Source organism: Orbilia oligospora (assembly GCF_000225545.1).
Source record: "Orbilia oligospora ATCC 24927 unplaced genomic scaffold scaffold00080, whole genome shotgun sequence".
In the NCBI taxonomy this organism is placed as follows: domain Eukaryota; kingdom Fungi; phylum Ascomycota; class Orbiliomycetes; order Orbiliales; family Orbiliaceae; genus Orbilia; species Orbilia oligospora.
In genome coordinates, this window is record NW_011645637.1 from 624,612 (window position 1) to 638,428 (window position 13,817).

The 13,817-nt window shown below is 45.2% G+C and overlaps 4 protein-coding genes across 4 annotated transcripts; 1 reads left to right on the top strand and 3 right to left on the bottom strand.

The window, feature by feature from the left end:
* Positions 1-1,378: 1,378 nt before the first annotated feature.
* AOL_s00080g169 (uncharacterized protein) lies at positions 1,379-2,227 on the bottom strand (the record flags this gene model as incomplete). Its single annotated transcript, XM_011124544.1, has 2 exons — positions 1,379-1,572; positions 1,687-2,227. The coding sequence occupies 2 exons, from the start codon at positions 2,225-2,227 to the stop codon at positions 1,379-1,381; spliced, it is 735 nt and encodes a 244-aa protein (XP_011122846.1).
* A 2,889-nt stretch (positions 2,228-5,116) lies between these two features.
* AOL_s00080g170 (uncharacterized protein) lies at positions 5,117-8,321 on the top strand (the record flags this gene model as incomplete). The annotated part of the gene is made up of 3 exons (XM_011124545.1): positions 5,117-5,138; positions 5,204-5,856; positions 5,922-8,321. The coding sequence occupies 3 exons, from the start codon at positions 5,117-5,119 to the stop codon at positions 8,319-8,321; spliced, it is 3,075 nt and encodes a 1,024-aa protein (XP_011122847.1).
* A 1,363-nt stretch (positions 8,322-9,684) lies between these two features.
* On the bottom strand, positions 9,685-11,338 carry AOL_s00080g171 (uncharacterized protein; the record flags this gene model as incomplete). Its single annotated transcript, XM_011124546.1, has 2 exons — positions 9,685-9,747; positions 9,812-11,338. 2 exons carry the CDS (start codon positions 11,336-11,338, stop codon positions 9,685-9,687), a joined length of 1,590 nt encoding a protein of 529 aa, XP_011122848.1.
* A 937-nt stretch (positions 11,339-12,275) lies between these two features.
* On the bottom strand, positions 12,276-13,404 carry AOL_s00080g172 (uncharacterized protein; the record flags this gene model as incomplete). The annotated part of the gene is made up of 7 exons (XM_011124547.1): positions 12,276-12,343; positions 12,422-12,530; positions 12,597-12,624; positions 12,694-12,739; positions 12,827-12,985; positions 13,066-13,131; positions 13,302-13,404. 7 exons carry the CDS (start codon positions 13,402-13,404, stop codon positions 12,276-12,278), a joined length of 579 nt encoding a protein of 192 aa, XP_011122849.1.
* Positions 13,405-13,817: the final 413 nt, after the last annotated feature.

Below are 13,817 nucleotides of genomic sequence, written 5' to 3' on the forward strand. Positions count from 1 at the left end.
TCTTTCCTGTACCGTGGGAGTTATGGTCATATTTCGAAAAACTGCTGAGATCAATATTGTATGATGGGAGGAGGCCCAAGGGCCGATGGGGTATGAGCGATTAGTTTGTTGGATTTTGCAAGAGGTCATCTCGGACTTCAGGGCTTAGTTGCGAGACTGACTCCAGGCTACTAATTTTGGATTGAAGGTGGCTTCGAGCGATTCATACAGATTGTGAATGGTCGGATGCTACTTTGCAGAGGCTAGCTTAGGCTATAAGATACCAGAGAGGCGTGGGTATATAAGCTGGTCGAATAAGTTTTGCCCCACAGGCACACCTATCATTCTGTGGCATTCTCATATCAAAATAATCTATACATTAAATATACATGCTACTTGAATTATCAGATATCCTCAAGTGGATTCCACAAATGTTCCAAGCGATGGTTAGAGGTATTGGATGGGATCTCTGGGCCATGGGGCAAACCGGGTCGAGTTGATCATCCCACGGGTACCCCCTTATAGTCCCACGTATAACTGGAATTCCGGCCACCGGCCCATCCCGATATCTCCTCAGCTTCACCCCGGAGTCGCATGACTCTGTGTCATTGGCCCATCGAATGTTACCAAATCTGGTGCCATTTGCGGGGTACATGACAGCACTTTTTGCCGAGGCCGATATCGATGGGACCCACTCACACCGAACAAGGGACGAAAAAAAAAAAAAAAGCTTCCATTGCATGGCTCAATCGACAAAGAAATATCCCAAATGGGAGGGTATAAAGAAAATTTCCACTTGCCGCTGACCACCGAACAACGTGGTCAGAAGTAAATGATCATATGGAGCTGAAATATTTCGTAAAAATAGCTCAGGGTTGCTAATTTCTGTTACCATATGCATAAGTTTTGGTTTTGATTTTTGATTTTGAATTTTTTTTGTTTTCCCGGAAAGAAAGAAAACCTTTTGATATGAAGAGGATATCACATTTTTAGATTTGGTCATGGGCCCCTTGTAATTTTTGACGCTATCTTTTGTGAAAAAAAATTGCGTGGGTGGATATCGTAGCGTAGTTCTCTGAAGCTTCTCCCAATTCCCGACTTCCCCTATGAATGGCAATGAAATCCCCCACGTTTTTGATCCGTGCTTTTCACCCCCGCATTTTCACTAAAAATACGAGGCGATCATCTCAATGCATGATCTATGCAAGGTCAGCCTTACCTCCCAACATCCATTGCAGTTTGGATTTCTTACTGCTATCACGCTGCCGACGGACGAAGTGACAAAATGCAAAATTTACACGCTTGCATCCCAACAGAAATTTCTCACGAAGAAAAAAAGAGAAAGAACGTCGTCGATAAGGACGACCCCCAAAGTCCGGGGGTATACGAAACCCTCCGACTAGGAACGGAAAAAGGCCGGGAGGAGAGCAGTAGCTACAATCTGGCCGGGTCGCTCCGTAGCTAACATGTTATATTGCGAAGCTGCATTGTTCGTATCCATACTATCGATACGGATTCCCAAGAGATGCAGATGGTTCTTCGTCCGTGGGGAGATGGGAATAGATCGTGCGCCAGTCCCCAAAATCAGTAATTCTAGATACGCGAGAGATTAGCATTGAGATCACAATCTGCATTCTAGCAAAAGTAGTTTAAGCTGGAATCGGGGAGGAAATATAAGGCGGGAAAGGACAATTTGTGTATGCATACCTGGCTTGGGAGCCACAACATCTAGTACTCCCCATAGGTCTTCGTCCAATTCTAGCACTCCGTTACGAACTCTTGCAGCTCCGTGTGAGAGCCAATTGAACGCCTCATTGTGGATGATAATGATTCCGTCTTTTCCGCTAAATCTCATGCCATTGTTGAGCAAAAATCCATCTTCGTAGACACATTCTATAGCGCTGGCTGGCGGTGGAACCCCAGAAAGTACATTCATGTCCGTAAATACCTCATTCGGATCATTGCCTCCAGGCTTTGGACCTGCCTTAGGCGGAGGCTCTTGCTTTGAGGTATTCCCGGAGTCATCTTTGGAGTTGATGGGTGTGCTGTGGAATGGTCTGAGATTGTACCTCAAGCCTACGGCTGAAGTCACAGGGAATCGGGAATGCCGAGAAAGGTGGCGTCGGGGATAAGATAACCAGCAGGGAGTTTGAGTTAATCGATGACATTGGGAATAGGCTCCAATTCGGCGACTGCTCACGCGGAGCAGAGGTCTTATCAAAGTCGTGAGCTCTGGGAGGGAGGTCATGGTGAGAAAGCTGTGGAAGTTGCAGTTAATTGGGCATCCGGTAGAAATGCATCAGCTTAGCGACAAGGCTAGTGAGCTAGTGAGCAGAGACTTCACTCAACACAACCTCTAATTGGATCTCCAAAGTCGAAGACATTGATACCAATCTCCTTGAAACTCCTGCGGCTGCAGCTTCTCAGAAAGCCGATGTGATATAAGATGGTGTGATATAGTATGACCTGTGATATCTCACCAAATACAATACCGAATCTGAATTTGATTGTGGGGAACACTGAACCCGATGACGTCGACAAGCTTCGGCTCTTCCCTGGTATGTAACTAACTATTCCTGTGGAAGCTAACCAGTATCTTCTTACTAATGTAACGAAGTAACTAGCAGACGGGAGCCATCCCAAATGGAAGGTCGGTCTCAGACCTAGTTAAGCTCTGAAACTGAGCCTTTCCGTCGATTAGCTTTGAGGGGCACCCGCTCTGCCATCTTGCCGTCCGTCGAGAGATCAAAGACACGGCAATCGACGGGTTTGTTCCGCCCTTCAAAGGTACTCAAATCTACTTTTCTAAATTTTCCTTGCATTTTGAAGCTCACATTTTGCCTAAGCACCTCACATTTAGGTTCATAAGTGATGTACTGTGCACTTACATACTTGAAAAGATGCAGCTTGCACATTTATTGAATGGAAAGTTTTTCCAACCTGCATATCGAGCACCCTCCCCTGCAAGAGAGTACCCACCTCTCTTGTTCCTTTTTTTCGAGGAAAGTTATTTTTTTGCGGGGCTAACAGGGTAAACCCATGGCTGGCCGTCGCGCCTCGTCTTTCTGACACTCCAGGGTGCCTTTCGATGAATGCATTTTGGATTGAAAGGATTTTCTCTCTCTATCTCCTCGTTTTTGTGGTTACGTTACCATCCTGCCGGAGCATTTTGCCTGGGTTTGAAAGTTTCTGGTTATTTTGTGAGATGGCAGGCGCAAGGAGATGTTCGTTGGACCGCTCCTTTCGCCTCAACATCTCCTATCGGTGTTACCCATGAGGAACCAAGCAAATATCTCTCTTTTACGATTGAGCGGCTCAATCAACCAAGAGATGCGCCGAGGACCAATCAAGGGATGAAAATTTTTTTACTCTTAGCTTCAAGCTCCCAGCAGCACGGGTCTGGAAAGCGACTCGGCAGGTGAACCGAAAGAAAAGCTGCGAGATAAGACCTGCCAGGCCGCGGAAAGATCAACCGGTTTACGGCAGCATCCTCCCTTTCCTGTCCGCATAGACGAGGGAGCTATGATCGCTGGGCAAGCGTCGAAAAAGACTCAGAAGAAAAAATTTTCCCTGAAATATTTGTCCATATTTTTTTATATTGTCTAGACAGCGAGCGGTTTAAAGTCACCTCCTTATCGCATGCTCTCCCTACCGTTGAGTGACCACAGAGGAAAGAAAACCGAACGGAGAAAAAAGCATCTGCCACCCACAAAAAGAAAGTAGTCTGGTGCTTGAACCCAAGGAATCTTGGCCCCCACGCACCCTGTCGCTAAAAAACAAAAGCAAGGAACTGCCAAAGAAACAGAAATGGCGTTCGTCATAGCAATCTTGCACCAAGCTGGCAACTATATTGGGAGGTGGGCCGTTCAGGCAAGGCCCTTTTGAAGGCCGTCGTCGCAACAGTTAAATTCCCTTGAACAGCAAGCAGTTGCAAAACTCCCTTCACGCTGCTCGAACAGCAACAATCTGCAAACCCCTGGTACCAGATTCCACCATCTTGCGCATGCTGCCGGGAAGCCCGGAAGCTTGGGTTGGTTAATTCTTTTTTAAAAAGAAACAGCCGTGGAAAGACGCACAGGCACAAGGCATTTTGCGGGGTCGAGAGACAGAAAAAGTTATAACCCTGCGATATTGTGCAATCAGGCACAAGGTTCTTCCCACGCAAAACCCCCTTCGCCATCGAGCTGGCCTATTGCGAGAAAGGAAATTCGAGAAGTTGAAAAGTATTCGGACAAAAGACTTTAGTTTCACGGATCGACAAATTTGCAAAGAGAACCTTTTTTGTCAGCCTCTCACCGCATTCCTTCAAAGATTGTCCATTTTATTTCTCTGCTTGAACTATTCAAGGCCTAATTTGGATCCTATTCGGTACGTTCATGCCCCTTCGATTGGTTGTGCCCCAAGAAGGATCTCGAGATCAGGATTACACCACACCCATAGCAGAATTTTTTTTCCTGCATGCATGAAAAAGCTGTGCTTCGCGTTCTTGCGTTCTGTCGTCACCTAGCAGCCATAACCCCCCTGCGCGGTCGGAGTGAGCTGTTGCACTGCATATTGGATTGCATATTAAACTTGAACGTGTCCCTGACCTGGCCATTCACAAACCTTTAAACCCTTTTGCCAAAACCTCCTCTCTTCAGATGCAGTCATATATACTCTTGAGTTGATTTAGCCCCACAAGGCCCCAGCCTCAATGAGTCTGAGCTGTCCCATTCATTTTCTATAAAGAAATTAAACATCTCAAGTTAAAAGGCAGGCTAACATACCGTCTCCGTCAACCAGTGTTTCGGGGTTCGACTTGCGTTGGTAACCTATTCGAACGTTCGCTCCATCGTCACTCCGGTTTCAGAAGCCAACAGCTGGATTCTGAAACTCAGCATTGGCCCACTATATAAGGCAAATACCATGCGTCCCAACACCTTCTAGGATCCAATCCATGATCTGAGAGCTTAGTTTCGGATATTTTATATTCTCCTGACGGACGCATTAAAACATTTCAACGAAACAGAAATAAATATAGACTTACACATAAGTCAATATCTGCTGGATCAGATTCAACATCTATACACCCCCCGACGAACCTTCCTCTACATAGTTGCTATGCTTCTAGAAAGTTGATATAGGCTTCTTCTTTTTCATGTTTACAATGCCGAAACCCTGTAAGTTCTTCTATCCAAAGTTTCCATCGAATGTCTAAAATACTTACGTTTCTTCTCGTTGGCAGCGGATTACGATGATGTTACTGAGACACCCTCTTGCTCCTATGCCAGAAACCTGCTGTTTACCAGTCTCTACAGGGAAGAGAAGCAGAGTAGACTAGCAATACTCGGAGCAATAGGGTCACTTGTTGAAGAATGGACACATTACTATCTTCGCCACACAAGAGATCTCACCCATCACCCTAGTGGATTCCGTCCGCTTCATCAATCCATCAACCAAAGTCCCCGAGCGAGCTTTACAACGGCCAGAAATTTAAAGCGAGAATCTTCTTCAAAACTTGGACTAGAATTTGACGATGTATTCGACGACTTCGATGGTGATTCGGATCCAAGGATTGTATCCGCAAGTAGGAGTCCTATAGCTGTTCCTTTGACTCCGACCTATGATTCAGGCTTCGGAGACGATGATGATGAACGACCTGATTTTATCTCTCCGACTTTTACGATATCGTACAATACCTCGGTTTTGGCCATCTTTGAGCATATACTGAATGCAGACGACCGCAGCAGGTTGGAGGATCTGAAAGATGAAGTGTTGACAGTGCATGAAATGAAAAATAACCTTGATAACTACTATCTTACGCTATTGAGGTTGTCGACAGACTGCCCACATAAGGATATTAGGATCAGCAGTCGGATGGTTCTCCAGAGGGTTGTTGTAAGTGTTTAAAAGGAGGCTACGGTTCAATAATTTTTTGGGGAAATATTAACAATAGAGAACAGAATAGCGGCATGCAGTTGCTCGAGCCTGTTAGCACGGGTCCTTCACGCCTGATTCCATTTCACGAAACGATTGGACTTCACAAATTCAACGCCATGTTGAGAACCGATAGTAACAAGCTCAATGAAATCCAAGACAACTCGGATGAAGAGGATGAAGTTCCTATATCACCTATCCACGACAGTGTTATGTCGGGCGCTGCCTCAATTGCGATCCCCGGCCAATCGTGGCATACATTCCACGGACGATCCAGGTCAAGGGGCCGTGGGGCTAGTAACAGCATGTCCTACAGAGGGAATAGACGTTATAATCAATCATTTGGCTTTACAGGCTCGAACTCTGACCGTGGAACACCACTTTCACCACCCTCTGGAAATGATATATTATTCGGACAACCAGTGCGCGAACGCAGGAGGAGGAAGCACTCGTCATCACAGGGAAGTTCACAAGGTAGCACCACTTCGTCCAGGCCGGCGTCTAAAGAAGTCCATTCATTTCACAAGGTCGCATGGATGACGCAGGGAAGGGTGACAAATATGAACAAAATTCTCTCTTTCTTCCCGAAATATGCGACGGTCAACATGGAGACTATCGATGGATTAGTAAATCGGCCTGGAAGCGCTCTCTCCCGTGTTTGGAAATTGTACATCGGTATCCTTGCCGCTGCAGAGCATAAATGTCAATATTTTGTCTCGTTGCTCTCAAGATACTTTCTGGACTACGGCGGCAATAGGACCTGGCTTCGCGGTTTGGAATATGCGCCAAAGAAACTTCAACGATTAGCAAAACTCAATACCTTACTTGCTCACCAACCATGGCGACTAACACACGGTGATATCCAAGATCTAATCAAAGGCACAAACAACCCATCTGATGAACTGGGTGACAACTGGTCAACCTCAGAAGTCGTTCTGGCCCTTTGCATCCTCTCTTATTATCACGCGCAATCCGGCTTCGCCCTTGCCTGCGGATTGGTTCCAGAAACCGATCTCCCCGGTGGAACAGTAGGATCTATCAAAAACACTACTCTATCTATAGTCCCCTACCTTCAGGTCCCCTCTAAACTCACTAAAGATGCGGACAAAGAAAACGCATCTACGGAAATGAAGCGACTTGACCTCCCGCGCACACCATCTCCAGGAATATCTCTGTTGACCCGTAAACGTCAACAAATGACGCTCCCAGATGAGGGCAGCTCTGGATCACCTGACAAATGGTTGAAAACGCCTACAGGTTCGATTCCAGCCTCTCATGACGTTTCTCCGCTTGCCCAGACCTTCCGCGTCGGCAGTGGCCATACCACTACCACCCCGATAATCAACGACCAAAGATCACTCAAACTTCAAAAACGCCGCAAATCCTTCGAAGATTGTGTTACCGCCGAAGATATCCCCCCTCCAGCCCTTTCAACCTCTCTCTCCGCTCCGGGCTCATACATCCCTGTCTCCAGTGTCTCGCAATATCACACAGCCACCACAGGCCGAGAGTTCTTTCTCTCTCCATCATCGTCAACCTCATCACTTGTTGAATCTTCTACAAAATCGCTGAATGAACAAGTTCCCATTAATGTCTTTGCGGAAGACACAGCCCGCTTCCTATTATCGCCTTCGAAAACAGGAATAGCAGGTGTAAGTGACTCAGGTTTTCATGAAGAGTTTAATCTAAACAGCGAAGAGTACTCGTTCCTCCCTATGGAGGAATTCGACTGGGAAAGACACGCGTGTGAGGTAATCGGTGAATATGTGGAAGGCCTCGAAGACGTTCTCGACTCGCACTTCCAAGCTGTTCGAAAAATATATGAAGATAATAGTAACTTCGAGAACGAAGAACCGCTATCCCACTCACAGCAATACCAACAGAATAGCTACTACTCCAGCCAGCCATACAGTGGTCGCGCTAGCCGTGTAGGCAGCATAGCTGGTATCTCTGAATTCTCAATCTTCGATGGCGCAGAATCATTCTACACTCCAAATTCCCGTCTCCAATCACCCATCGAAGCCTTCCATCCCCCCACGCTATCACAACAGACAACAGATACGTCATCATCTTCCAGATTCTCCGCTCACGGCCAACCAACAAGTAGTCCCAACGTCACTGCGCAAGATATTCCCCATCTTAGCGAGGCAGTTTGGTTCTATTCACTGCGTCTTTTGGGAATCCAAAAGGATGATTACTCCTACAGTCATATTAAATTCTTCTTACCAAAGGGATCTCGCGTGTTCTTACGCAGAATATGCGAGCAACCTGAGTTAATTAGTATGAGGGATTGGAAAGGCGTGGGGATGGGGTTGAAGAGTGAAGATGTAGTGTTGACGGCACTGCTAGCGACGCAGGCAAGGTTCATGGGAGAACTATTGTATGGAATCAAGGCGGTTTGCGAGTATAGAGAGTCGAGGTATTAGAGCTTTGAGAACGGGACAGAGGACCGCCGATGGTCGCAACCTGTTCTCCCGCCGTTTCCACGATTCCTTTTTTATCTACTACTTATCCACTTACAGCAAGCGGCCCAAGCAAAACAAAAATCTTTTATTATTTTTCTCAGCCCAAAAGCAAGTCCAGCGAATATCGACTAGCAAAACCCGAAGCAAAAAGCGATATTTAGCACTTTCTGCCATTCCTATTCTTTTCCTTTCCCGTTCCTTTTTTTTTACGCGATTTGATTTTTTACCAAAATAATTTGCGAATTTGACCAAACAGCAACATCAGGAGGAACCAAAACCACCTTTACTCTCTCCGATTTTTCATCATTTGTCGATTTAGCTTGTTTTGTTTGAAAGTATCCTTTTCCTTTTCCTTTTACCACACCTCCCCAAACCGCATTTGCATAAACTCTCATTTGTTTCGTTTTTCCTTTCGAATCCATCAATCGCAGACATATGATACCCCAGGGAACCTTTTCAAAACCAAAAACAAACATTTTTTCTTTTTAAAATCCGGCGGCTATAGTGTATGAGCAAAGTATCCTTGTCAGCGATTCTCTTCTAACTTCTATCCATATATATATCCCTACCCTTTTAACCTTAATCTATATCTATATATTGGTATCTTCACCATATGTAGTTTATCCTTTCTCCTTATTTTACCCACTTTTCTCTTCAATTCTCAAAAAAAAAGTTTTCTTTTCATTTTAATTTACTTAACAGTCTTTACCTAAGTCCGATATATACCTGCACTAGCTAGCGATAGAGACCGAATTTCAAAGAATGACATACTCTCATCTAATTTGCATCAAAGTTCATTCCCCTTGTAAATGATTTTTTCTCTCTTAATTGGGGGTTATAGATCTGGATATTAGGTCGATGGATTCTTGATAGCTTCGTGGATACACCATACACATCAGCTATATACCTGTAACCTGCTGAACTATATATATTCACATAGAAAAGGAATCTCAGGACCTCTCAGGACTTTACTAAGAAGAAGAACAGGAAGAAGAAAGGCAAAACAGAGGGGCGTTGGTGATACCTAAATACTTCTTTGCCACGGAAAAGACAGGGAAAAAGGAAAGGGGGGAAGAGAAGGGCGAACTCAGTTATATACAATGAAGGGTAAAGTGAACCAGGGAGCGTAAACTCGTCGTTAAAATAGAAAAGGAAGAGGAAGAAAGAGTTGAGGTGTTCATTCAAGAATGTAGTCCTGCAATTCAAAAGAAGATGGTAGATGAGCTGGGCTAGATCTGGAGATAAAAAAAAAGGCTGGAATATTATGTTCAAGGTGTAAATAGTAGTATAATACAGAAATGAGACTTTTTTTTTCAATCATTGATTACTTCTTCTGCTGTGGCTGCTCCTGTTCCGGCAAAGGTGGCAATTGCGGTTGTGGCATTCCCTAAATCACGATTATGTTAGCCGCGAGCTTCAGATATGGGAATACAGTGATTGTAATAGCTTACCTCCGTCAAAATCTTCGACAAACTAGTCTTCATACCGGCCATCATCTCCTCTTGTGCCTTCCTATCCGCCTCCAAAATCTCCGCACCGTGTTCCTTCAAACCCCGGGTGATCTCATCATACCACTGTTGACCTCGCTCTCTCACTAAATCCTGCGGTAGCTTCTCCTCCTTAACCTCCTTGGGCTTCATACCCAACAAACTGGCTAAGAAATCTCCACCACCGCTGGATTTTCTGTGTTTTTTCTGTTCTTCGATTTTCTTCTGTAGTTCTGCACGGGCTATTGCATCTCTTTTCGAGAATTCTGTTGGGATGTGGGAACCTTCTGGGAAGGACTTGATGTCTTCTCGTAAATCAACGTGTCCCATTGCAGCGATAAACTCCAAGAAGGGGATCAAAGAGACAAGTTCCTTATCTCTTGGATTTCCCGTCCATTTCTTCATCTTGATCGCATTCTCTGGCTGTTCAGCCCAGGCCTCAGGTTTGGTATCGATCATGATAACCTTCGACAAATCTCGATTTAAATAGGTTAGATCCTTGATATATTTCCCTCTCTTATACTTCGTAGCTTCGCGGTATAATTGATGACATGTTCTGAATGGATCCAATTTTGCGACGATGGGTGCGGCCATGACGTTTGGTTGAGATGTGAAGATGACGATTTCGTAGTATTGTCCCAAATAGGTTAGGAAATATTCGACACCGGGACGTTTTGCAGTTCTCCAACCATGCTCTCGGGTCCATTCTGAATGTACCAACATGTCTTCGAGGGAGATAACGAGGGTGTAAGGTCTGTAAGTGTCCTTTGTCATGTCCGGGAGGAGTTTATCGCCGTTAGGGAGGTTATAGTAGTCCAATACCTCATTAAGGCGGGACATGATACGATTATAAAAGAGCATTGCACCCCATCCGTTCGGTTCGTCTGGGTGAGCATCGATTTCCTCTTGAGTCTCCCAGTTACGGCCCAAATAGACCACGCCACCGACGCCACTCAGCATGAAGAGTGTGAAGAGGTAGGTGGCGAGACGTTCACGTTTTCGGTCGGTGGAAGAGACATATTCAGGGTTACCACCGCCAGAACCTCGAGATTGAGAGGATTTGATGGGGTCTTTAGATCGCTCCGAGGATGTTGGATCGGGTTTTGTGGCTATGGTGGTGGAGTATTGATCTGGAGTTGGGGGAATGCCTTGGTCTAGGAGCGTACGAGGATCGAATTTCGGCATGGCGGGTTCTGTTTCAGAGGATTCGACATTTTCGGGTCGGATTGGTTCCGTACTCTCATTTCTCTTGGGGATTTGATCTATTGACGAGTAGGAAGGAGAGTCTGATGTAGGACTCTGGTCATCGGGACGGTTGGTTTTCGCATAGCTTCGCTTAGTTATATACGATAATGGTAATGCGAAAGAGTTTCTAGCAGATGAGGTAGAAGACGACCTAAGGAGGGATGTAGAGTAGAATCGGCCAGAGTATCGGGATAGTGATGGCGTTATGATAGTTCTTGAGGACTGTTGGAGCAGCCGCCCCGCCATGATCTTAGCGGGCAGCATTGGGAGGGACGCGGGGAGCCGCTTCAAGCGGGCTCTTCTTTTGGTCCGCAAGGAAGAAGACCCTCGGTCTCAATTGACGGTTCCTCGATTATTTGGAGCTACGGGCTGTATTGTTTGAATGAAAGACAGAGTGTAGTAATTATGGCGAGGGCGATGTCGTCGGTGACGTTGGTTTGAAGTTGAAGCTTGAAGTTGAAGTCGGTCGTTCCAAACTTGGAAGCCAGTGGTCCCACCATTATCCAAAAATTCCGCCAAGAAAAAAAACACAAGCGAAGGGACCCACCACTATAAATTCTTCCCTTCCAACCCGTCTTTCTTTCTCTTCTTCTTCTTCCTTTTCTCTCCTCAGAAAGTTGACACCCTCGAAATTTGGCCTGAAAATTTTATATTTTTCTTCGACATTGCCAGGTTGACTTGAAACTGTTCATACATTTCCTCTCTTCTTCGGGAGGGGGAAGTGTGTGGGCGCCCGTGGGGAGAAGGATATCTCGTATTCCCAAAGAACAGCCACCGATTCTCCTTTTATTAGGATTATGTGAAGTGATTGTCCCGTAAATACGATACATACTATTGCCGTGACTATCTATATTTTACTACTTGGGATCCCTAGGATCTTTGGATAAACTTCGACATTACAGTCGATATTGGTTGCCGAATGGTCGTTTGTACACTTCGGTTTTTGTGAATTCGAGAAGCATATACATATATTCAAAAGATAGAAAAGAAAGAAAAGAACCGTGGAAAAAATAATAAATAAGAAGAAAAGGTTATATTCACATTCCCCTCGCTTTCACTCCCATTTCAACTTCTAAAGTTTTCTTGTTTTTTGTTTTCAACCTGCCGCCAGATCCATCATCTCGCTTTGTACAAACACCAACAATAAATATTCGAGGATAAGAAGAGAAACAAGGATGGTAGCTTAGTTGTACCAGTACTCCTTCTTGACAAAGTCAGCCATGGTCTTCGGGTCCTCTGGGGCATCGGAGTCTGTGATTGGACGACGTTAGCTGCTGACTTGATCATATATATCATGAAAGCTTGGAGAATATTAAGGATAAAACATACGCGCGTCTTCAGCGCCAATGTATTCCATCTTGATAACATTTCCGCACTCGGTGCATCGCTCGATAGGTCGCGAACGGGATAGAGTCAACCACATGGTGACGTGGGAGTCCTATAATCACATGCCCTTTAGTATCTCTCCGACATGCCAATCATCTGACGAAAATCGTTAACATACAGCTGGGAAACCGGTGCATCCGACGTAGCTATATCGAAAACCCCCGTTAGTATGTTCTGTACTCGTAGTCATAAAACCAAGGAAAGTTGATACGTACTGCTCTTCACCAGCGCTCAGGGCAATAATCGGGTCCTCCATAGTTCCTAGTTCGACACTCAATCAGCCCTCCAATCCCCTTCCTCGGGTATAGATATCAAAGCTGATATCCCATAGGAAAATATATATATTACCTAGTCGGCTGGCATCCAATGGCTTCATATTAAAAACATCAATTCCCTCCATCTTTCCCAAAATTTCGAGACGTTCGAGACCAGTCGCCTGTTCCAAATCGGTAGGGACGGTACCAGGTTGAGCTCCGGGACCGACGAGATCAGATGCAACCTTGATTTCTATAGTCATCCTCCATATTGAATTAGATATTTCCCTTCCAATATGGTTTTTGTAAATGGAAGAAGTTGGTATATCGTACCGGAAAGCGGCTTCAAAGTACCGGGTCCGGTAACCTCTGGCTCGTGATGGTGAGAATGTCCTCCTCCTAGTGTTAAAAAAATGGTATCAGTATTTTAAAAATCCTCAATAGTTCCCATGTATGCTTCTTTATCCTCCACAATTGACTATTTAAGTATCCCCATATTCCAGAGATCCCGACATTTCCCCACTATATTGCCCCCCTAAAGCAGAAGAGAAGAGGAAAGTATGACATACTAGCAACAACACTCGCCGAAAAAGCCCTCCTCGCAACCACCGGCTTGAATCCCTGCGCCACCGCAGCGCGACGAGCAGTAGCGATAACCGATCTCGAGAACATCGTAAAGAAAATAGTCGGAGTATTCGATTAATAGAGTAGAGGAGGAGGGGGTTTTGGTGCTTCAATTGGGAGTCTAGGTCGTGATATAATGCAAGTGTCGGCAGAGCGGAGAGTTGTGGACGTCGTTAAGGTCTTTCGGGTGTTTCTGGTTGGTTGAGGAAACTCGCCCGGCAAAAATTATGACGCTTCGGAAACCTTACCTGCCTTCACAACACATTTGGGATGGGTGGCCTGACTTCAACATCATCAAAACCTCGCAATATAAATCAATACATGCTGTCTGTCGATAGTTTGCCATTGATGGAGAAGGACGTGAATTCATGTCAATTACGGAAATTAGAATACACTAATATACAGCTGCATCATGAAAACAGCAATTTTCATACGCCATAAAGATATAATAATTTTTTGAA